This window comes from Sinohyriopsis cumingii, chromosome 13 (genome assembly GCF_028554795.1).
Source record: "Sinohyriopsis cumingii isolate HCF-2022 chromosome 13, ASM2855479v2, whole genome shotgun sequence".
NCBI classification, from domain to species: Eukaryota; Metazoa; Mollusca; class Bivalvia; order Unionida; family Unionidae; genus Sinohyriopsis; species Sinohyriopsis cumingii.
Window position 1 is genome coordinate 77,783,433 of NC_142973.1, and position 25,197 is coordinate 77,808,629.

General features: G+C 38.0%; 1 protein-coding gene across 6 annotated transcripts in view; it reads right to left on the reverse strand.

Annotated features, from left to right (window-relative positions):
* LOC149785859 (PHD finger protein 20-like) overlaps nucleotides 1-25,197 on the reverse strand; it is a 97,771-nt gene that overhangs the window by 47,769 nt on the left and 24,805 nt on the right. For 4 of the 6 annotated variants that reach the window (XM_089979830.1, XM_089979831.1, XM_089979827.1 and 1 more), the window contains 2 exons: nucleotides 25,088-25,176; nucleotides 14,219-14,279 (listed from right to left, as the gene is read on the reverse strand). In XM_089979830.1, coding sequence (XP_089835956.1) covers nucleotides 14,219-14,279; nucleotides 25,088-25,176 — 150 coding nt within the window. The remainder of the gene's footprint in view (nucleotides 1-14,218; nucleotides 14,280-25,087; nucleotides 25,177-25,197) is intronic. The other 2 variants (XM_089979832.1, XM_089979829.1) reach the window with 1 other exon arrangement.

A 25,197-nucleotide genomic window follows, 5' to 3' on the forward strand; every position in this document is an offset into this window, starting at 1 on the left:
TTGGCCAGGTGCTAAACTGGGTCAAGAAAAGAGCATATAGAGTTTAATCGTCATAATATAGAGTTGTACGAACTTGTAAATCAACATGTGTAGTTATCATCATGACATCACGTTGTGCAACATTCAATCCAGATTGTACTGGATCACGCCTTTAGGTTGATTTTGTCCAAAATGTCCACATAATTTAACACTGATTTTACTGTATGTAAATAATGATCGTCCAAAGGAATATAGATGTAAGAGGATCCAAATAAAGTGACTAATTGTCATTTAAAGGAATGTACAATCAAATTCTAAAAAAAGTTATGCTGGCTACCCATGTCACCCTGTTTTTCATTTTCTAAAGGTTATGGTTTGTGTTCATGTATCCCTGCCTCCCAAATGTGAATTTCATGCGACTGTTTTTAAAAAAAAATATTATTTTTTAAAAATATTATGATGTTTTCGACAGGGTTGTTCTTGGGTTCATTTCATTATATTGTTGAGTTGTCCCTGCATGCTGGTCCTGAGATGTACTCCATCCCCGCCTGGTACACAGGTCGGTTTCCATTCTCAGGTTAGTACTTGCTTCTCACTCGAACTCTGAGTATTTTCTCAACCTTTAACCTTACATGCATGAAACTTAGGATCATACTCAAGTTGCCCTGGACATGTGTCCGGGGTTTCAGTTTCCGCTCCCATCTCCATTCGATTATCATTTTTAGCTTTGAGTGACTTGCCATCGTCATTATTGTCCTGCTGTGGTGCTGTTTGTCTGTGTTTTGCTATTATTGTATATTTTCCTGTAAGGACTGGCACTATCTAGATCGTATCTTTAGAGTTTTGGGGTTATCTATCTGTCATGGTGTGGTATGGTAGGGATGGACTATTGGGGTTGATGGAGTATATTTATGCAGTTTTTATACTGTTCCTTTTCCAAATGTGTCTTACTTTTATTATTATTATTTTTCAAAATTTTTTTATACATTTAAATGTTTTATAATATTAAAATATTGTATCAAGATTGTTAGGCTGGAAGTTTATTAGCAGTTTGATAGCAGTACTTTTCCAAAACGTAGCTGAGTGGTTTGTGTTGGTAGGTAGAATGCTATTAATTTCTCCCTGGGGAGAAGTACTGTTTGTAATTTGATAGACTGTGTGGTGACTTTTCAGTCTGAAGTGTAATAAAATCATTGTCAGTTAGTGTTTCTATGGTTTTCTGGCATTATTGGTTAAAACTGAGGTTTCAGCGGGATATTTTGTATACAGGTAATTATGTCGTTTTAGAGTTATTCATATTGGATTAAATTTTCAAGTTACATGTTTTGTTGATTTGTTTAGTGTATGCATGTCTGCAGTTTTATTGTGTATATACGGTATGATGTATGGTCACTGTGTATATACTTATCTGCGATTTTTATGGTTTTCCATAGTTAGAAAATCGGGTGCGTGGGTTTGTTGGATTTTTGTACTGTTTGTGGGTTTTGGTGGGACTTAGGGTACAGACAGGGCCTGTGAGGGCTCTATTAGGATAGTTTTTTCCCCAGACTGTATCACACAGGCCATATCTGTTTAGCTGGCACGAGGTGCCAATTGAGATTCCTTTAGGATCAACTCCTTGAGAGAGTTAATGCCTCTAGCCGGCACATCTGTTTCTGTTATTCTCCTATAAGCGCTGTTCGCTATTCAAGATATACTAGCTGTGACAGGAAACGGGGTGGTGGTGTCCATTGGGATATACTCCTTCACAGGGTTTTTGCCCACTGCCCCCGTCTGTTTACTGTTCCCATATTACATAAGTTTGAAACTGGGTGATAATTAATTGGGTAGACAGTCTTGATTTTCATTTGGATTACAGTCACAAACCTGGGGTGGGCTCCTTTGAGATAAACTCTATGATAGAGTTAATGCCCGCCACCACATTTTCTGACTGCTTCATAAATTGGTAATGGGGTGTAGTTAAATGTAATATTTTGTGTGATGGTAATCAGTCTTACGTTTGATAGTATTCTCACATACCCACATTGACCAAACCCAAGACTTGAACCCATGCAGAGGTCAGATGGTAGTGATCCATAAGGGTGAGCGCTTTAGACCTTTTGGACACTCAGGGCCCCTCTGTTTTTAGTAATGCTACAGAGGGACCACTAGGATCAAACATGTTCCTACTGCACCAATCAAATATGATTCTCTACCTGGCACCATGGACCTTGGATGTTGATGCTCTTATGGCCTTTAGGATGTAACTAGCAACCTGGCCCAAAAATTTGTTCTGGTGGATAGATTACCTGAGATGAGCCAAGCATGAATGTAGAGAATGTATGGGTTGTTGTGTAGGAAAGAGTCCCTGTGTTGAGACAATAGATTCCTCTTGTGAGGCAGAGACCTGGGTTGATCTATCAACAGGCCAATAAGATCCCTGAAACACAACTGTTGGGGCCACAGTGGGTCTATGAGAATGATATGAGCAGTGCAAGTTCTGACTTCTTGTAGAACCTGAGGCAGTATTCGGAACAGGGAGAAATATGTAAACAGACAATCCAACTGGAAACTCAATGTTGACACTGCCCGTGCTAGCAATTCCAGGACTTGCGATATACAAAAGGGAAGTCTGTTGTTAAGCCTCATCCCAAACAAGTCCACCAGAGACTTTCCCCATAGTGAGAAAAGGGACTCTGTTACAGATTGGTGGAGTCCATTCGATGAGAACTGTTGTTGACCTGAACAAAATGTCTGTTAGAAAGCTTTTCTTCCCTGTACAATGGCAAACTTGGAGGGTGATGCTCTTAAAGGTGGCCATATGGAGGAAAATTCCCATCATTAATGCATAGAGAAGGGTATGTGTGCCTCCTTCACATCAGAGATATGCTGTGAAGGACCTTTTGTCGGAGGGAACCATGATAAGTCTATGCATCTTGCAAAACCAGAAATATGGCTTTTATTTCCAGGTTGTCAATGTGGAGCAATGATTTCCCAAGAGTCCAAAGATAGCGGAGAATGAAGCCCCTTGCACTAAATGAGCATCAAAAAAGGATCTTCTCAGGCTGTTTTCCAGATGGCTTCAGGCAGAAGTCTGTGGGTTGAAGGTGGTAAGCTGCATCTACCGCCTTACCAAGACAACAGATCTCATCCTCTTCATCCAACTGAGAGGAGCTGTTGACCTCATAGGAGGCATCAAATGAGCTATTGCTAAGCTGCTTTTTGAAGTTGTTGGAGTCGGCAAGGATAGATAACACATCATCATCTAGAACACTCGATGCAGGAGAGTGGCTGGGAATCACTATGTCCATTAGAGGAAGTGGCATAGGATTACTCATTGCAATTACTGAACTTGTTCATCAAGGTGAGGAGGGACTCTAGAAGTTCCAGGATGAAGACAATACCTCTTGTCTTTCAAGGATGATACTATGCCTCCAGTCTTCTTGGTGGATGCCACCTGACAAAGAGGTGATGGTGGGACATCAAATGCAGCATCACCTCTACTCTGGGTTCAGGGTCCAGTAGCCCATGGGGACATATGGGACCAATTGCCATGAGGTCGAGGGCCCCACGTTCCATACACATTCACTGGGATAAGGCAAGGGGGAGATACCAATCCAATTCCCTTCCATTGCCTGGACCTTCTGGACAAAATCTCAATCCTGCACAGGTTATGATGGTAGAGTGGGGAGAGAGGGGATCTCAGTCTGATCCCTATCATGAGGCCACTGTGTGATGGCCAGTGTACAGTCAGCAACTGGCACAATCTGACCAGTCAATGGGATGAAGTGTCCAATGAACAGTCAGTATAACTGGCCAATCACTTTGATGAACTGATTGGTGACTGTTGCCTGGTGGCCAGTGACCAGTCATAAAACATTGATCAGTGATAGGACCAGTCACCTGTCAATGACCCATCAGGCATCATAGATATGTTATAGTCTAGTTCACTTTCATCATTTATGAGGGTGCAGTGCCACTCCTCCCATTCAGGAGGGCATAACACACTAATCTGGAAATGTTGGGTGCAATGCAGCCAACCACCCCCTTGGGAGGGTGAGACACATTACCCTGAGATAAGCAATACACATCCTTCCATGTAGAAGGCAGGAACATGCTACCACTTTTTTGCATGAGGTTACTGTGAAAGTGACCTGTGTATGACTTTTCACTTTTGTGGGGAGGCGATCTACCCTTCTAATGTTGATTCCCTCCCACAAGAAGGGCCTTAACCATCTCCATAGAGACTGGTCCCATAGACTCCTGGGAGTATTCTTCAAAGGTGAAAAGATTTTCTTCTACAATGGGTTTCTTCTTGCAGCTCAGTAAGATAAAAACTTGAAAATTCAGATGATGAAGGAGATTGATGTTTCCTCTGTCCTCTATATGTACATTTGGAATCAGACAGATTCCAGACTTCATAAGTCCATATTATGCAAAAAGAACAATGATTATTGTGTGTGCACTTTGAATATGTCAGGCAGTATGAGTAAGAGTCCCAAGAGCCCTTCTTGTTGCCACACATTCCCCCAGACTGTCCTAACATTGTTCTCTGAAATTAAAGAGAACAATAATAATAACAATACTGTATTATTTTCACACATGGATCTCACCTTTTGTACATACTGTGTACTATATAAACCCCAGTGTATCTGCACAAGGTAAACAAGGATTCACTAGTGAGGAATTTCTCTCTTCTTTCTTATTATTTTTCAAAAGGTCCCGGGTGGCCAAGTGGTCTAAAGCGCTCACAGTTACAGATCACTGCCATCTCACTTCTGTTTGCATGAGTTTGAATCTTGGATTTAGCGAATGTGGGTATGTGAAAAAGCTTGCCAGAAGCTTCTCATAGGTCCGTGGTTCTTTCTGGGGTTTCCCCAGGTTCTTCCTCCACCATTTATACTGGCCGCCATGTATGGCCTATCTTGTGCTGAAAAATGGTGTTAAACCCTACGACAACAACAAGAATTCAATATGGATGATGTTCAGTTAACCTTTATTGTTCTCTAGGAGCAATGCAAACATACAACATTGCATGCATCACTTTAAATACATTGGTAAAATAGGAAAAGACCCACCAAACTGATGTTTAATTATTTAATTATTGGAATTATGAATTCCTATTAACTCAGGTTGAACCCTTGTTACATTATAACAAAACACAAACCTAGCCCAAGAAATGGCCATTAACTGATTTTCCTATCTATAGTAATGGCAGACATATTTAATGGCATTTCAGCATTGTTTGTGAAATCGCTTTTTTTATATGACGGCCATATCTGAAGGTAGATTGGAATCTTCAGTATATAAATATGAAAGCCTTTGTACTTGAATTATTTCTGTCAAAATATGATTATTTATTCCCTTTTTGACTTGCTGTTCAGGTAATTTGTGTGTAAATAAAAATTATCTTTTTTATATTTATCTTTTCTGGAAATCATTATCTCCCTTGTGGACAACATATTTCATGATGGTCAGAAATAGGCTAGGTAAACTTTATCTAATAAAAATCTCCAAAACATTCAACATAATTTTACAAATTTGACAGAAAGCACAAAACCATTTCAACACTATTTCAATGATACTGATGTAACTCAAATATGAATGATTGGAAGAAAAAAACATGGAAACATTGTTTTTATAAACTATGCAGTCAATAGCACTCGATGACAGTACTACTGAAATCTTCCTCTTATACCACTTTATTGGCCAAACGCTCTTGCATTTAGCTATACATTAGATGTCAGACAGGTGATCAATCTAAGGCCAACTTGTATTTTGACACCCCCCCCCACTCTTGACTTAGTATTCCAAGACCATACCATGTTCCAACTTTCTTTCTAGAATAAAAAACATGGCTTACAAGTATCAAAAACATGGAATTGTACTCAGTCTTTGCCACGTGACATCAACGAAGTAGCTATCTTGCCATTTAAATTTGCTGCCTCGAGGAATTAGCTACTTGCAAATGTGACAATAGATTCAGATGTCGATTTGTAAGCGTAATTCAAGTTAGGAAGCTTTACTTCTTGTGTATTTGCTGATAATCAGTACACATACAAAAAAAGGGAAGAGAGGCAACACCCACTTTGCAGTCACATGCACTTGGGAGTACTGCATTGATAATTGGATTATAGAAAGAATGGACTTTATCTGACTCCTTCATACTGCATATCCAAAAATTTGAAAGGTGTCCGACTTGTATCAGTTAGGTCAATAAGTTTACCCATGTGTGTTTCTTTTGATGCAAATCTCAGAAATGTTCATACATACCAGTTTGGGACTTTTCTTAGTTTCTTATTTACCTTCGTCCACATGCAACACTCCCTCAATAACTCATTGAGTAACTGGGCAAAATGCATAGAGCACATCATAAGTGAGGCCATGAGGTTGTGAAGAAGCAGTACAGTTAACATTTGGGGTAAAATGTGGTGGGATTGGGATCATGGACGGTTATTAAGTGAGATGTTTATGTCTGGGAATCTTAAATGCTTTAGCACTGGATACAATTTACAACTGGATACTATCACATTACTGACATCCTGCTACATAAACCAGAAGACTGTTGCCCTATCATCTGTAAAGATATATCAACTCCATGCAATTCAATACACTGGTACTAGCTCAATGTCCCCTGGAAATTCTTTTTTATTTTCACCTGAAATTGGGGGGCCAGGAAATTCATTTTTGGGTCACTTCTGAATGTATCTAAACAAATCTTTCCTTGAGAGATTTTCATTTAACTAGACGCTTAGGTATAACAAAGATATTGTTTTTGATTGGCTATTTCAGCCAGGCATGTGCAGAAGACCTAAAAATTCTTCATTTTTCTTTGCATACTGGACCCTAAATTTTTGCGTCCAGACCCCATTTATCTCCAAGTCTGAAACCTATCCTACTTTTTGCAAGGTTCATCCTCTGAAAATCAAGAGCTGTAACTGTTAAACAATCATGCAGGAAGTGGACATTGGAACTCCATCACAATCTCATCAAGTTGTATACCAAATTTATTTGAAACGCAGAGATAATTAATGGAGGAATTCTGCAGAAATGAAAATATGTCGGTCTGATAATCAGGGGCTATAACTTTGCTATGGGAGGAATTCTGCAAAAATGAAAATATGTGGGGGTGATAATCAGGGGCTATAACTTTGCTATGGGTGATGCAGGGCAATGACACATAAACTTAGCAAAGACCTCAACATTATCAAGTGGCATATAAAATTTTGTCAAAGTCAAATACAATCAAGCAATTTATCGTGTAGAAAAGAAAATGTGCATGTCTGAAAATCAATGGCTATTTACTGCTAAAGGAAGATAGATATAGATGGCTTGAAACTCAGCAAAAGTCCCATCAATATTAAACTGCATACAAAATTAAGATGAAATCCAATAATGAAGTATTATTGCAAAAATAAAAGTGAGTAGATGCTGACAATGAGAGATTATAACTCAGCTAAACAATGATGCTGAATATTGAAAATCAAAACTACCCAATAGATCTCATTAAAATCAAGTATCGAATTTGGTTAAAATAAAACAATAATTAAGGGAAACAAACGTGGCCAGGTATGACAATCAGGGACAATAACTCTGCTAAACAATGAAATAGAATATTGTCAATCAAACTCTTCAGAGATTTCATCAATAATGAGATGCATTCCAGATTTGACTGAAAATCAATAATAATAAAGTGCTGAGGTTTATTTAATATCAAGATGCACTCCAAAATCAATTCAAATTCTGTAATAATTACTGTGTGGAAATGAAAATGGAATGGATAGACTGACAGACTCAATATATTAATACATAGAGGTAAAAACCATTATAATGCGATTAGTTATAATGTGATTCTGCTTATAATGCAATGGAAGCATGGCTCCCATTTTTTAATTTAAGGTGACTTCTCCTTTTAACATCCTAAATACATGCTCTTGGAAAAGCCGATTATTCGTATCCCTAGCAGATTTTTAATCCTAGTACTGTGTTTAATGCTGCCTTAACTTCAGAAATTTTCTAAAACATATTGCAGTGTTATATTTCTTAACAAAAATAAAGAAAATCTATAAAGTTCAAACAAGTTATAAGATTTTTGAATACAGTCGGCACTGTTTAATGTTTGAAAGAAGCAACATTTAGCTAGTTTGACATTTTCAGAGAATTTGTTAATGTGATCCTGCTTATATCATGATGTTATTCCTTGAACCCTGAGCATTGCATTATAACAGGTTTTACCGGTATATCCCATTTTTCTATGAAAAGCTGGGGTTAATAAAATGTTCTAATGATAAACTTTGGTAAGTCATCAGAAGTGTTGGAAAAACATAAACAGAAAAAGAAACTGCATCTTACACTAGAAACAAATGTTTCACTATATGTATTATTATAATAACAATAATAATAATAATAATATCAATGTGTTAGGCTTGTGTTAATCATCTCTCCCTAAGATTGCAAAAATTCTCTCCATTAATCAATCAGGAAGATGTGATCTAACTCTCAAATCCATGCCCACGATTCAAACACTGGATGGATATGAACAGATGCCAGTGTTCTCCAAAATAACTCAATCACTTGTAACTTTTACTGAGGCTGAATAATATATAGTAAACACTTAAGTCTATACAAGAAGCCCATTAGACAGTATGGTAAACATTAAAGTCTATATAAGAGTTTCATTAGACAGTATGGTAAACATTGAAGTCTATACAAGAAGTCCATTAGACAGTATGGTAAACATTAAAGTCTATACAAGAGTTCCATTAGACGGTAAGATAAACACTGGAGTCTATACAAGAGTTCCATTTGAGACAGTATGGTAAACACTGAAGTCTATTCAAGAAGTCCATTAGACAATATGGTAAACATTACAGTATATACAAGAGTTCCATTAGTATGGTAATATTACAGTCTATACAAGAGTTCCATTAGATAGTATGGTAACATTACAGTCTATACAAGAGTTCCATTAGATAGTATGGCAAACACTGAAGTCTATACAAGACTTCCATTAGACAGTATGGTAAACATCAAAGACAATGCAAGAGTTCCATTAGAAAGTATGGTAACATTACAGTCTATAGAAGAGTTCCATTAGACAGTATGGTAAACATTGAAGTCTACACAAGACTTCCATTAGACAGTATGGTAAACATTAAAGACAATACAAGAGTTCCATTAGACAGTATGGTAACATTACAGTCTATACAAGAGTTCCACAAGACAGTATGGTAACATTACAGTCTATACAAGAGTTCCATTAGACAGTATGGTAGACATTACAGTCTATACAAGAGTTCCATTAGACAGTATGGCAGACATTACAGTCTATACAAGAGTTCCATAGACAGTATGGTAACATTACAGTCTATACAAGAGTTCCACAAGTCAGTATGGTAGACATTACAGTCTATACAAGAGTTCCACAAGACAATATGGTAACATTACAGTCTATACAAGAGTTCCATTAGACAGTATGGTAGACATTGCAGTCTATACAAGAGTTCCATTAGACAGTATGGTAGACATTACAGTCTATACAAGAGTTCCATAAGACAGTATGGTAACATTACAGCCTATACAAGAGTTCCATTAGACAGTATGGTAGACATTACAGTCTATACAAGAGTTCCACAAGACAGTATGGGAGACATTACAGTCTATACAAGAGTTCCATTAGACAGTATGGTAGACATTGCAGTCTATACAAGAGTTCCATTAGACAGTATGGCAGACATTACAGTCTATACAAGAGTTCCACAAGACAGTATGGTAACATTACAGTCTATACAAGAGTTCCATTAGACAGTATGGTAGACATTACAGTCTATACAAGAGTTCCATAAGACAGTATGGTAACATTACAGTCTATACAAGAGTTCCATCAGACAGTATGGTAACATTACAGTCTATACAAGAGTTCCATTAGACAGTATGGTAACATTACAGTCTATACAAGAGTCCCACAAGACAGCATGGTAACATTACAGTCTATACAAGAGTTTCATTAGACAGTATGGTACACATTACAGTCTATACAAGAGTTCCATAAGACAGTATGGTAACATTACAGTCTATACAAGAGTTCCATTAGACAGTATGGTAGACATTACAGTCTATACAAGAGTTCCATTAGACAGTATGGCAGACATTACAGTCTATACAAGAGTTCCATAGACAGTATGGTAACATTACAGTCTATACAAGAGTTCCACAAGTCAGTATGGTAGACATTACAGTCTATACAAGAGTTCCACAAGACAATATGGTAACATTACAGTCTATACAAGAGTTCCATTAGACAGTATGGTAGACATTGCAGTCTATACAAGAGTTCCATTAGACAGTATGGCAGACATTACAGTCTATACAAGAGTTCCACAAGACAGTATGGTAACATTACAGTCTATACAAGAGTTCCATTAGACAGTATGGTAGACATTACAGTCTATACAAGAGTTCCATAAGACAGTATGGTAACATTACAGTCTATACAAGAGTTCCATCAGACAGTATGGTAACATTACAGTCTATACAAGAGTTCCATTAGACAGTATGGTAACATTACAGTCTATACAAGAGTCCCACAAGACAGTATGGTAACATTACAGTCTATACAAGAGTTCCATTAGACAGTATGGTAGACATTACAGTCTATACAAGAGTTCCATAAGACAGTATGGTAACATTACAGTCTATACAAGAGTTCCATTAGACAGCATGGTAGAAATTAGTCTACAGAAAAGTTCCATAAGACAGTATGGTAGACATTACAGTCTATACAAGAGTTCCATAAGACAGTATGGTAGACATTACAGTCTATACAAGAGTTATGTTAGTATGGTAGACATTAAAGTTTATTCAAGAGGCTTTTTTTTTATAGACAATCTGGGTACTGAGTTCACCTAATTTCTTGCTAAAATAACACAACAAACAACTCCCAAGCTTCTGCTTTTACAAATTTTGTAGTGATAAATTCTAAAATAATCTGAAAGTTCTAATATAACACACCTAATTTTTGTTTTCTGTTTTGTTTATGCCATTCTTTTTCCAGATCCGGATGTAGTGTTCAGGGGCCATGCCACTGCGAACTTTTTATTAGTACAAGTAGGAGCTTAATTTGATGTATTGTTGATGAAGAAGTGTATGCTGACAGATGAGCTCCAGCATTTTATGAGTGTAAGTGAAGCTATGAAAGTTTCATTCCCGAGGCAATTCCAAAATAGGCCATGGTTGACCTTCTGAATATTGTGTCAACTTTATTTGTAATAAAAGCATGTAATCAATTAATATTGACTTTAACTAACTTCTTTAGAACTAATATACATTAATATTAAAATCCTGCAAATGAAATGAATATTTATGTACAATTATGGAACTTATAATTCTCATGTGTTAGTGGCAGTTAACAGCTCAGCCCCAACCCTATTCAACTATTAACCAAACTTTGACTCTCTCTCACTAACTTGTGCCTTTGCTCATGCTCTAGTCAATGTTTATGGACACCAATACTCACAAGTTATTGAGGGAGTATTGTACACTGAAATAAACATATGAACTTCCACCACCACCCATTAAAAAAAAGCAGGCCATTTTAAGTCCCAAAAGTGAGTGGCCACTTTAAAAACCAAAAGCGAGTGGACATATTACTGGTAAACTGCCCTTTTCTTGGGGTAATACTAAACAAATACTTTTCTTTTATATTTTTAAGTTTCATTGCTTTTGCAAAATAAAATAAATTTGATCAACAGCTTTTGAACTGTATAGAAATAATAATAGTGATAGACAAAAACAATAAAATTGTTTATTCTTTATAATGACAGAGTATTCTGGTGAATGATTTACCTATTAAAAATATAAAATAAAAACATTCTGTGAGTGGCTATCAGTCTGTAGTAATTACTTCCCTTTTTTCCTGATATGCTTAAATGTTCATTCTCTCTCTCTCTCTCTCTCTGTAGATACACACACTAAATGCAACCTTGTGCCCCATGACATATCCATCGGGCATAGCTCCGCGGCCAAAGTGGACTTGATATCACTAATCAGTTTTACATAGCAGTTTATTCCTTTCACCAAGCAGACTTATCCTGAATTATGAACAAAACCTATACAAACTGTCTTCAATACTGTATAACGTGTTAATTTATTATATCCTGATAAAAAATCTTTCAAAAGATAAAGGTACAATGTCATAACTGAAATCACACAAGATCTTAATGATATAAATGCATTCTGATAGAAACTGAATGAGAAAAACAGTCTCTAGATCTGAGAGATTATCCAGAAAGGTAGCAAGCTATGCCAACCTGATACAAGATTACCCATTCTTATGCACAGATTTTGCTAATAATCAAACTCATCAGCCACATTGTTAAAATGTTTGATCTAGCTTTGATCTGAAATATATCTGCTAGATACTGACAAGCTCAGCAAATCAGATGCATGGTCACATGATTAATATGCATAAATTTCAATCTGCTCAGTCAAGCTCTTAATGACACAGGCCTATTTACCAAGTTTGATCAAAATCTTAACAAGAGTGCTAGAAAATAAAACCAATCTGATGCTAGATTATCTCATAAACATACACTGGACTCATAAAAAAATGTCATCTAACATATCATTGATATTAGCCTATTTACCAAGTCTGATTAAAAGGGGTAAGGGTGATAATCTTTCAGGTGGCAAGACGCTCAGCCAATCATATGCAATAACACCTAATTAATATTAGTACATCATGCTCATAATAAACATCTATATTTTGATGATGTAAACCTATTAATCAAATAAACATATAATCCAAAAGGCTGGTAAAGTATTTACAAATGCAACCAGATGCAAAATCACCTCAGAAATATGAAAGGATCTTGCTCATAACTGTATTCATCCAAAATGTTAATGGTTTAAGTTTATTTATAAAAATTTATCAAAACTGTACCTGAAATATGTATAATCTCCAGAGTGGAATTTAACTCAGCCAATCACACGCAAGATCACCATTTATAGTGACAGATCACCAAGCAATTATCAAAATCACGTGAGATCTTGATTTTGAAGTCTGATCTCAATCAGATCGAAAATACAGTTTCCCCAAGTCATACCAAACTCAGCAGATCTGATGCACATTTACATCATTAATACATGTTGATTTTACTCATCAAAAATCCAATGTAGGTCACAATCGGATCAGAAATCTATAGAATGGTAACAAGGCCAGTTAATATATGTAAGATTACCTTGTGTTGATCTTGCTCAATACTGAAACCATCAAAGATCTTGATGATATGATACAATATTTCAAGTCTCTTCATAAATGGATCAGAAGAATGGCATCACTATTGAAAACAATGCTAGCCATGGCATCGATACTGAAAACAATGCCAGCCAAACTGATGCAACATCACCTCATTAAATATGTGTGGATCTCACTCATAATCAAACTCACTAATTATCAAACTGACCTTAGATAAAGCACATTCGAAGCTTAATCAAAATTAGATCAGTAACATGGCCTCCAAAATCCAGGTGAACAAGACCAAATTTTGAGCTAATTAAAGAAAAACAGCAAAATCAGAATTAGTATATACAATGCAACCAGTATAAATAAAAATTATAGAGAAAAAAACACACAAAACAAAGAATATACTGTGAAGTCACTAGTTTTCATTGGGTACCAAATTTTGGAATTTCTTGGTTATAAACCAAGAATATAAAGACCTAATGTTTCTACTCATTTCAAAGTTGTGTCTAACTTCATACTGCACACACCTTGACATGCTGCTGCGTAATGCTCTGTCAATGCAGAACAAACAACATCAGACACTGTAGAATAAACAACACTGACCCAGATCTGCTGGTACATTATGCAATGGCAGATCAAGGTCTATACTGTTTGCTGAACTGCATTATGCAATAGCAGATCAGGATTGTCTGTAGTTGGACTCAATTTATGAGTATCTATAGTAAGAGAAAACGATTCCTCTTTAAAAGAACACCCCCCCATAAAAATAGTACCATAATAAGACTCCTTCCACAATTCACAAATTTAGGTGCCAATGAAAATGTCATTACTTCATTTCAAACCCATGAAAGCTGATACCAACAAATATGATATCAATGTAAGCCAATTATATATATATATATATATACACACTGATTTTAATCAATACTTTGATTAAATCCATTATCTAAGATAAGTAATACAACATGTACACACAAAAGTACTGGTTTGAAAATACAAAACCAAAGACAATCTTACCATCTGCTATTAGTTTGACTTTCTTGATTTGGTCCTCGGGTTCTGGCTTTAGCTCAAGTGTCTGATTGTGATTTTAAAAAATGAGAACAGAAACGCATTAGAAAAATCTACACCATGGTATAAAAACAAATTTTTAGAGTAAAATATGTTTCTTCAGTAATATTTACCTGATAATAATGTCATTGGAGAACATCCACTACCATTGAAATCTAGCCTTCCCAAGTGAAAAAAATGTCTTTAGTCTTGTTTTATCAAAGTGTTGTGAGTTCTGATGGCTGGTAGGGTTTAAGTGATCTTAATTTACATACACTTAGATGGAATACAGCTCCAGAGGCCGTAATGGTATTATATAGCTCTAAATATCTTTATATTTCTTTTCTAAAGTATGTGTTTTGTTTTTTAGGTCATTAGAGAATTTATATAAACAGCTGAAACATTATTTGCAGAATTATGGTGGTGATTTACTTTAGATGCATTTTCTACTATTGTTTTCAAGTATTACCCTCCGAGGAACAATATTCATGGGATATAACTCAGTTTTAATCAGTGACCTAAATTTGAATTGCCTCACTTGACACAGAACTAAAGTTATTGGCCAGTGGCTATACTCTTTGTTACCAATTCTAGCAAGAGCAAAGAGTTTTTGACTTGTATTAGTAATGCAAACTATATTTACAAAATGAGAATGGACAGTTTACCATTCAGGTGCTTTGATACTACTAACAGTGCTGGAGCTGCCCCTAGCTCCAGTTTCCTAAGGTAAATAAAAGCACTTTCAGGTCTCACACAAGATACCTGAGGCTAGTTTTAGCATAGACAGATGAATGGGCACAGCTTTAAAAAAAAAAATGCTGCTCTGAACCCAACAAAGTAGTAAAATTGGAGTTGCTATGAAGCTGCTCAGTGATCTGGGGTTGGGGGGGGGATGCATGTTGTTCTACTTGTATAGGAGTCAAATAAAGCCCTTGAAACAAAAGGTCTCTCAGATGGAATCTGGAGAATTTTGTCAGATCTCCACCCCATGGCTTGAATGATGTTATTTTGAGAACAGCCTTGCTCCAATGCTGTGCCCATGATTGCTCTAACATCAGCCAATTTGTGCAAGAAATTCAAATGGCGCATTTCCTACAGGACAAGCAGGATCCAGGACAAAAAGCCTGTGCAGAAAGATCACCCCCTCCTTCTTTGAGTGGTAAGAACAAGTGAGATCTCCTCTTCTGATTAGTTCAGAAGTTTCAGGACCTAACAGGGTCCTGAAGACACCCTTACAAAGAAGGGTCCAAAGAAGACAGGAGTTTCAAAATGAAAGACTGGCTTCACATATGTGGAAGTATGTAGTCAGCAATGAAACTAGGGTCTTTCATATAAGAACCCAAACCATCCTAATGGAAATGAAACTAGAGTCTGCCATGTTAAAACCTGAACCATCCTAATGGAAATGAAATTATGGTCTGTCATGCAAGAACCCAAACCATCATAACGGAATTGATGATAGTTTGAGTTGACTGAAAAGGCATGAATTATACCAATGCTAGATGACTAGGAAGACGACTTTACATTAAAGCTGAGTCAGCAAGGCTTTAGGTACCTTCAAGAAAATAAAACCCAATGAAAAGTACCATTTCATACAATCATACACGAGGCCTTCAGTCAAGACAAACTCATTTTGGGTAGACAGTTGGAGAGGTATATTTTCTGGCCACAGTCCTTCCTTCCATGATGATTTGCCTGAAATTATGCAATAGAAGCCCTTGATATCGATAGAGACTAACTTCTCAAAATGCAAAAGGAAGAAATTACCTATATGTGGTTCTGAGCCTTTCAATGGAGAGATGTTTCTCAGCTTGCACATTTCAGGAAGGATCTCCATTACCCTTCAGAGTTTTTCAAAGTGGTGGGCCTTCTGGCCTGTGTAATTATGTGTACCACTTATAGAAACATTTTGTTGTGAGGGCTTGTTTGATGTGAACCTTGTGTACAGGTTCAGCATTTCATGACTAGTATGGAACCCTGCATGCACATTTCTTTCAGCAGGTAAGATGGCAGGAATTTCCTAAGAATCTCCTCTATTAGATTCAGGCAATTGCTGATTTGTGATTTTCCCACTTGAGTGAAGCAATGAAGATTTATCAGCCCTCAGGAATGCGTGTGTGTGTGTGTGATTTGGATTTTTTCAGTCATATTGCTATGATGTCTGCAGTGTGACAGTTTATAGTGATGTCTAGTGCTGGGGTATCATGCCGTAGTGATGTCTAGCACTGGGGCATCGTGCTGCAGACATGTAGCATCATGTCCCACCCCCTCACATTATCCTGACACCAGGCCAACCAGTCCTAACAGTAACCTCTTAATGCTGAGCGCCAAGTGAGGCAGCTGTTAGTAGCATTTTTGTAAGTCTTTGGTATCACTCAACCGGGGATTGAACCCACCCTCAGGAATGCAGAATAGGCCTAATGCACGTCAAGATTAGCCAGTAGCCAGGAATGCAGAATAAGCCTAATGCATGTCAAGATTAGCCAGCACTCTGGGATGCAGAATAGGCCTAATGCATGTAAAGATTAGCCAGCACTCTGGGATGCAGAATAGGTCTAATGCATGTCAAGATTAGCCAGTATCCAGGAATGCAGAATAGGCCTAATGCATGTCAAGAATAGTCAGCACTTAGGGATGCTAAATAGGTCTAATGCATGTCAAGACTAGACAGCACTCTGGGATGCAGAATAGGTCTAATGCATGTCAAGACTAGACAGCACTCTGGGATGCAGAATAGGTCTAATGCATGTCAAGACTAGCCAGCACTCTGGGATGCAGAATAGGTCTAATGCATGTCAAGACTAGTCAGAACTCTGGGATGCAGAATAGGTCTAATGCATGTCAAGATTAGCCAGCACTCTGGGATGCAGAATACACCTAATGCATGTCAAGACTAGTCAGCACTCTGGGATGCTAAATAGGTCTATTGCATGTCAAGACTAGCCAGCACTCTGGGATGCAGAATACACCTAATGCATGTCAAGACTAGTCAGCACTCTGGGATGCAGAATAGGTCTAATGCATGTCAAGATTAGCCAGTACTTGGGGATTTACAATATGCCTGATGCACATCAAGATCAACAATACTCAGGGATGCAGAATAGGCCTAATGCTTAGTCAGCCCTTCAGGATGTAAAATAGGCCAGTACTTAGGGATGCAGAACGTTCTTAATTCATGTCAAGAATAGTCAGCATTCAGGGATGTACAATATGCCTAATGCATGTCAAGATCAGCCAGCCCTCAGGAATGTAGAATATGACTAATGCATGTCAAGATTAGCCAGCCCTTCAGGATGTAAAATAGGCCTAATGCATGTCAAGATTAGACAGCCCTTCGGGATGTAAAATAGGCCTAATGCATGTCAAGATTAGCCACTGCTTAAGGATGCAGAATAGGCTTAATGCATATCAAGATTAGTCAGCACTCAGGGATGTACAATATGCCTGATGCATGTCAAGATCAGCCAGTATTCAGGGATGCAGAATAGACCTAATGCTTAGTCAGCCATTCGGGATGTAAAACAGGTCTAATGCATGTAAAGATCAGCCACTGCTTAGGGATGCAGAATAGGCTTAATGCATGTCAAGATTAGTCAGTCCTTCAGGATGTAGAATAGCCCTGATACATGTCATACAAGGCAACTAATGAAGGCAAATCTTTGGGATACAACCTGTGATGATGTTCCATCTGAAAAGGTCTTTCAAAAAGCATGGTTTATATAACAATAATGTGATTTTCTACTGAAAGGATTTTACCCTTTTTGCCTTTATCATTGTCTTGTAAACTTTATTTTGAATACTGAAATGTATTGGCACTACACAGCCTGTGCTGATGTGATATTAAATTATATAATAGCACATATACAAAAATAAAGTCTTTTGATGAAAACCAATAGTCATGAAGATCATACATTTAGGGGGAGTAGTGACAAAAAGATTTTTATGACAGTCAATATAGCAATCAAATTGAATGTACAACTGACACCATTTTCATTTAGGGCCAACTAGGTATTCTATGAAGTCTACTGCTGAAAACTCATTTTGATATAGACATCCATTTGAAGAGGATTAGAGATAATATTTTTAAGATGGCTGCTGCGATGGCCATACTAGACATCAAATCTGTACCTTTTTCATTTAAGACCAACTGGATATCACGAGATATGACTTTCCATTCAAGAGTAGCAATAACAAGAATTTTAAGAAGGCTGCTGTGGCAGCCATACTGGATGCCCAAATCTGTGCCATTTTCATTTAAGACCAAATGGACATCATAAAAAGTCTGCTGGTGAAAACTCCACATCAATTTCTGTTCAAGTACAAAAGAGTTTTAAGATGGCTGCCATGGTGGCCATACTGGATGTCTGATTGGCCACAGTAGCTTTTCATTGTAAGTTTGTAGTACTAACAGAGATGCATTAAATTATAAAATTTTAAGACTTGAACATAAAAAGCACCCAAACAATGAACTTTAAAATAAAACATTCACCAAACAATGAACTTTAAACACACCTGCGACCTTTTTTTTTTATAAAGGCATAGCACTAACAGTATGTAATTAAGTAAACTTAACATTTAATGCACATCAGCACCGTCTTGGATATACAGTGTACAGTAAGTTTTTATGTATTTTTTAAAAATAAGGCATACAAAAACAAACACAAGGTCAACAAAGGGACATACCTTAAAATACAATGAATTCCAAGACCTTTTTGGATGGTACATTAACATAGGATGCAACCACAGGACAAAAAGACGGTCCCTATTAGTCACCTCTTTAGATATGCATGGGATGGGGTGGGAGGTGGAGGGCATACTGCACTTTAATAACAAATACATACAATTAAGTTTAATGATTCTCACAAAAGCTTGAGAAATAAATTGAAAACACAAATTTTAATCAAATTCAGTGAAACATGAAATATGGATCACAGTGACTTACTTTTATTATGAGAGTGTAGCAGTCATCAAGATCCATTTCCTCAAACATGTCTGATCATTTCAGGTATGCATACAGGATGCAAAAAATGTAAACAAAAATGTACAAATAATGTGGCTTTGGGGATTTTAATACCATTTTCAGCACACGACAGGTTATACATGGCATACAGTATAAAGAGCCTGTGAAAAGCCTGGAAAGGATCACCAATCAAAGGGAAGCTAATTCCCACATACCCACATTGGCCAAGCTGAGACTCAAAGCCAAATGGACAGAGGTGAATGCCAGTGATCTGAAAAAATGGGTGCCTAAGACCACTTGGCCACCTGGGACCCAACAAAATAATGTACACATATGCACAAGGGGTTACACTCTTCTGCAGGGGGCAGGTACATAAAAATATACTGTGAGCTAGAACATAATAGGAACAAATTGATTTCTTCTTTTAATATGTTACCAATCGTAATACCTTAGGAAAATAGGTAAGAAGTGGAGGGAGGTACATCCCCTTACCCCAGAGATATCATCTCCAGTCCCTTAAATGTGAGACAGCTTCTAGGGGACTCCATCTGTTGGAGTGGAGCTTCAAACAGATATAAATTTTCCTTTGCAAATCCAGCGGAAGTTGTGAAGCAGTGTCTTAAGAAGCTGCTAATTGACCTGTAATGGCGACCTATTGAGCTGCAGATATAGGCCCTACCAGACAGAACTGGGCCCTTTGGGATGACTGATCTTGGAGATCAAAGCTAAAAAATGTAGACTCCAATCTCCATCCCACAGCATGAATGATGTCGGTTAGCAAACAGTTCAGATGAATGCTAGGCTGGTGGCAACTGCTCTAACCTTTTGAGCCAAAATGCATAACAAATTCATGCGAGCTGGGGTTATTTCTCTATATGCCAAGCGAATAACCCACTAAATCTGAAACAAGATAGTCTGTGTTGATTTATCCTTCTATCCTGTCTTGAGAGATAGAAAGGTGTGATCTCTCAATGCAAAGGGCTTCATCAATTGGGTCTTGTAGGTGGCTTTCAGCTGATGTGTCCAGATGAGAGAGACGTTTCATGACTAAATTCTGGTTACCCATGGAAGGAATCTGGTTCATGGCAATGAAACAGGATGCCATCAGGAGTAAGACTGACCCGTCTTGTTGGAACTGCATGTAATTTGGGTCTGTTGATAGGGCATGTATTTCACTAATTCTGCCTGCAGTTCATAACACCATGAGGAAGCAGGTCTTGTATGAAAGGTGTACCTGAGATGCCCATGAAATCAGTTCAAAAGGTGTCTTGTTCAGCCAGGTTAATCCACAAGATAGGTTTTGCAAGATAGGGTTAATGTTTCAATTGTGTATACTCAGAGTTGGTAAGTAGGTCAGAAAAGACCTTGTTTTGTCCAATATCCTCTCAGCCATTATGATGAAAGGTGTCAGCAATCTTGGAGTGTTAAACCTTTTATCATACTCAGCGCTAACTTTCTTTCTTTGAAGAGCCAGTGAAGAAAATTACCTATCTGCGATATAGATGCCTGGAGAGGCAGGACATGTTTGTGTACCATTGAGGGAAAATGTGCCATTTACCTTTGTTTGCTTTCAGAGTGGAGGGCCTCTGTACTTGAGTGATTCTCTCCATGACTGGTTGCGAGAATTGTTTAATTCTGAGGACCTGTTTAATATGATCCAGACATGCAGGTTCAGTAGCTCTGGGCAGGGATGAAACAACTGCCATCATGGTTGTTTGAGTAGATGAGGGAAAATCTGAATATTCCTAGGAGTTTCCAATGCAAGACTGATGAGGTCATTGAGCCACAACTTTTCCCATCTGAATGGTGCAATGAGCATGAGATGACAGGGTAATTCTTTTGCTTTCTGAATCACTTTTGGAATCAGAGCTGTTGGAGGGTAGGCACATGCATCCAGGTCTTTCCAATCGAGTAACTGAGCATGGGCTGCCCAAGCTTCTGGGTCCAGGACTGGAGAGACAAAGGTTGGGAGTTTGGTATTCCACTTTATCGCAAAGAGGTCCACCAATGGTTGGTCCCATCAGGTACATATATGAGTGAAAACTGAGGGATGGAGAGACCATTCTGTCTGTATTAGTTGATTGTTCTGATACAAAGAATGGGCCAGTCTGTTTAGGCATCCAGGATATGGCGTACAAATATATGGATTTATTGTTGACAACACCACCTTAGAATGTCCCACACCATGATAATAAGGTCTGGGGACTTGGTTCTTCCTTTTCTTTTAAGATAAGTCACTACTGTTAAGTTGTCTGACAGAATGAGAGCCCCCTTGCCATCTAAACATTCCTGCCACCAGGCTTTCACAATGGCCTTCATCTCCAGAAAATTGTTATGCAGATGGCATTCCTGGAAGACCATGCACCGCTGGCTACCAGAAAGGATGGTCGTTGGTGGGCTCCCCAGCCTTCTGTGCTTGCCTCGGTACAGACTGTAGTCTTGGGCGTTTGCACTTGCAGAGTTATATCCGCCATGAGCCTAATTTGGATGCCCCAATTCCACAGATGGTGCCTCAAATGTGTGCAGGTGGGGAGAGGTTGGTCCCATGGGCAAACTTTGGCTTTCATTGTGACAAAAGAATCATTTGTTATGGGTACATAAAAAGGTGACCCAGGACAATGAGGTCCACTGCCATGTTGAGCAAGCCTAGTAGGCAAAAAAATTCTCGTGTGGATAGAATTGCCATGAACTGGAATATGATGTTGTCGGCGAATGGCAGAACATCCTGGAAGCCTTGTGAATAGGGACATAAAGGTATACGTCTGTATAGTCCATACTGATGGTGATGTCTCCCTCTTGGACGGCATTCCGAAATGTACTGTGGTGTTTCCACTGAGAACCAATGGGGCATGAATGAATTGATTGAGGTTGCTTAGGTTGATGACTGGATGCAGAGTGCCATTACCTTTGAGACCAAGTAAAGTCTGGGATAAAATCCCAGAGCAACATTGGAATGAACGATAGGACCCTCTTGGTGCTTTATCTGCTTTAGCTTGCGAGAACTGTGGGCATCACTGGGTGGAGCTTTGATAGGATGGTCTTTAGAGGTTTGTGTCATATGTGTGGGCCTTGGATCCTTTTGTTGATTTCCTGTAATATCCCTGTATCAACGCTGTAGTTGTGGTCGAGGAAACTAGTCTCCTCAATGGCTTGTTTGCGGACTACTTCAATCTGGCCATTAAAAGAATGGTTAGAGGATAAAGGTTGTGCTCTTAGCTTTGGCCTTATGGTGGTACTTCAGGGAAGTACAGGCAGAGAGCACAGAATAATGCTCCACCAATCGTAAATTTGTAGCCATGGATACAGCATTGGCCGAAATGTGTTCAGCAGCTCTGCTCAGTACCTGGGCCATTCTTGACACTGATTTCCATGCATGCACTGAGGTATTCATTGTGGGAGAGAATAAGCAATGTTACACATGTCTGAAAATAGCCATAGAGTGGAAGTCTAACACTGAAGTCTCAGCAACAATACTGCACATTAACTGCAAAGTGTCATCAATTGCCATCCGATCCATACATATGGAGTCTGGCTTTGTCATCCCCAAAGCAATATATCACAGTCAACTGCTGGAGTTTCCAAATGAAATACTGGTGTATGGCCAAGGTAGGACCAAAACCAAATTCATGATGAAGGCAGGTCAGAATGTTCATAACTCTCCCAGACTACAGAAATAACTGAACTCTGTTTCATCACAAAATCAAGAGATGCTGGGGCTCGGGTCCAGGTTGCTGATGGAGTGTGAGGAGGATGCCAGAACTCAAAGACAGAAAACATTATCAATGACGATTCAAAAGGCTGAATCTTCACGTGACATCAGATAATCGAGAAGTGATATCAAAAGAACAAAAATATTATGGATGCATGAGACTTTGCTGGTGAATAGTGATGAGGTCTGCCACTCACTAAACTTGTATAACACAATGAATCAGAAACTGTGATGTCAAGACTGTCGCTGAGTAAAGACTCTCTTCTCGTGACAGAGTGTGGAGAGATTGCAAAGTGTCAAATGAGTGTCTCAAGGTGTGCCAGAGCTATTTCATGTGTTCATGTCTGGTGCTTCATGGCTGAAGGGTAAGAGTTAATCGGTTTCCTTGTCTGCCAGAAATTCTCACTGTGCAAAGGCCAGCTTGCAGACTGGTGTTGTATTCGTCCTGTGCTGTGCATTTCTAGATTTGCCAATACTTTTAATCTGTGTCAGAAATAGAGCAAAATGTATAAAACTGTAGGCCTGCACCAGTCTTTTAGAACGCAATGTTGGTGCACAAATAAATGTTTAAAAAGTTGACTAGAAATTGACAGCAAACCATCAATAAAGCAATGAAATATACAGGTAAAATATAATGAAAATACCACCTGTAGGGAGAAGTAAAAATCTATGGGCCTGCACATGTTTTGTTTGAAATATAGTATGGGTGCAGAGCTATGCCAAATGATGGTTGCCTGGAAAGAAGACGATCTCAATTACAAAACAACCCATAGGTAAGGTCAAGGACAGCATATACAGGTAGAATCATTGAAGCATGTTGTTTCAAGGCTAAGGATATCCTGCTAAAAGAAACTCACCTGTATGTGCAAGAAAGGATGGAATTATACATATATAAGGAGTTTCTTTAGGACATAAAGGCATGCACACTTATAAATATTGTAGCCCAAACCAGTCTTGTAAAGTCACATAGGATACCCATGCAATTCACTAAGTGTTCATTAACATGATGGAATGCATGTGCAGATAAACATGACTCAAGAGTTATCTACAGAAACACGCATGAGCATGAAGCAACTGAATGAACCGTGTATAGAAAGATTACCTGTATTTATCCAACCATAATGGAAGCAATACAGAAATGTACACCTGTCTACATTACACTCAAAAACCTTCACATAAAAGGGAAGTGAAGCACTGTTATAGATGTGCACAAAGTAGGTGCAACAATATCCATTATGAGGTAATTACCTGCAGGGAAAAAGGCCCATATACTGCCTGTACAAGTAAAGTCACTGAAGTTGGTGTCCAGACACTGAATGCCTGGGAACAGAAACACACCGATATGTACCCATTCGTAACAGAATTACACATATATTACGTTTTTAAAAAAAATAAGCACTAGAGGCTTGCATGTACATAAAATAATTATCACCTAAACTTAATGTAACATCATTTAGGCTTCCCCATGCATGTACCTAAAAGTGTGACAACAACAAAGTGTTAGCAAACTGTAAAGGCAGAACTGTCCACATAGGAAGAGAAAAAGTTGGAAATGGCAGATACATTCCTCAGGAGTAAAAAACTCCTCCAACTTGTAATGGTATATCTTCCATGTAGATTCTGGCTTATACAAGGCCTATCATGACGACAGCATGCTTCTTGGCATGAGCGGAAGTAGTAACTGAGAGGTTCTTTGACTTTGCCGCCAATTCTAATATCTAAGGGAAGATAAATCTGTCCGACTGCCAGATGTGTCATTAGACAACTTTTAGCTCCCTGTAGCTAAAAATAGTATCTGGGAGGGCTAGATTTGTGAGGTAGTAGTAGTTCTCCAAAGGTATATGATTAAGTAACGTATTTAAAGAAGAAATGTAAAATACTTAGAAGTTGAGCAAGGAATCAAAAATTAAATCAAGAGCTCTAAATTTCTGGAATGAAATTACGAGAAAATCACATTCAGAGTAAAACACCAGCTATCCTACTAAAATATCACTTTATTTGCTGGTCACATCAATTATTTGTTGCTTATTTTCGGTCTCAAAAAACCAGCTATCCTACCTAAATGTTACTGTATTAGCTGGTTGCATATACTACATTACTTGTTGCTTATTTTCAGGGTAAATACCAGCTATCCTACCTAAATGTTACTTTATTTGCTGGTTATTACCTGTTGCTTACTTTCAGGGGGCATATTACGCACATTGATAGGCTGGACTGTCTTCTTGAAACCATCATAGAATATCACCTCATAGGAACCTGGCAAAAGAATAACATAGG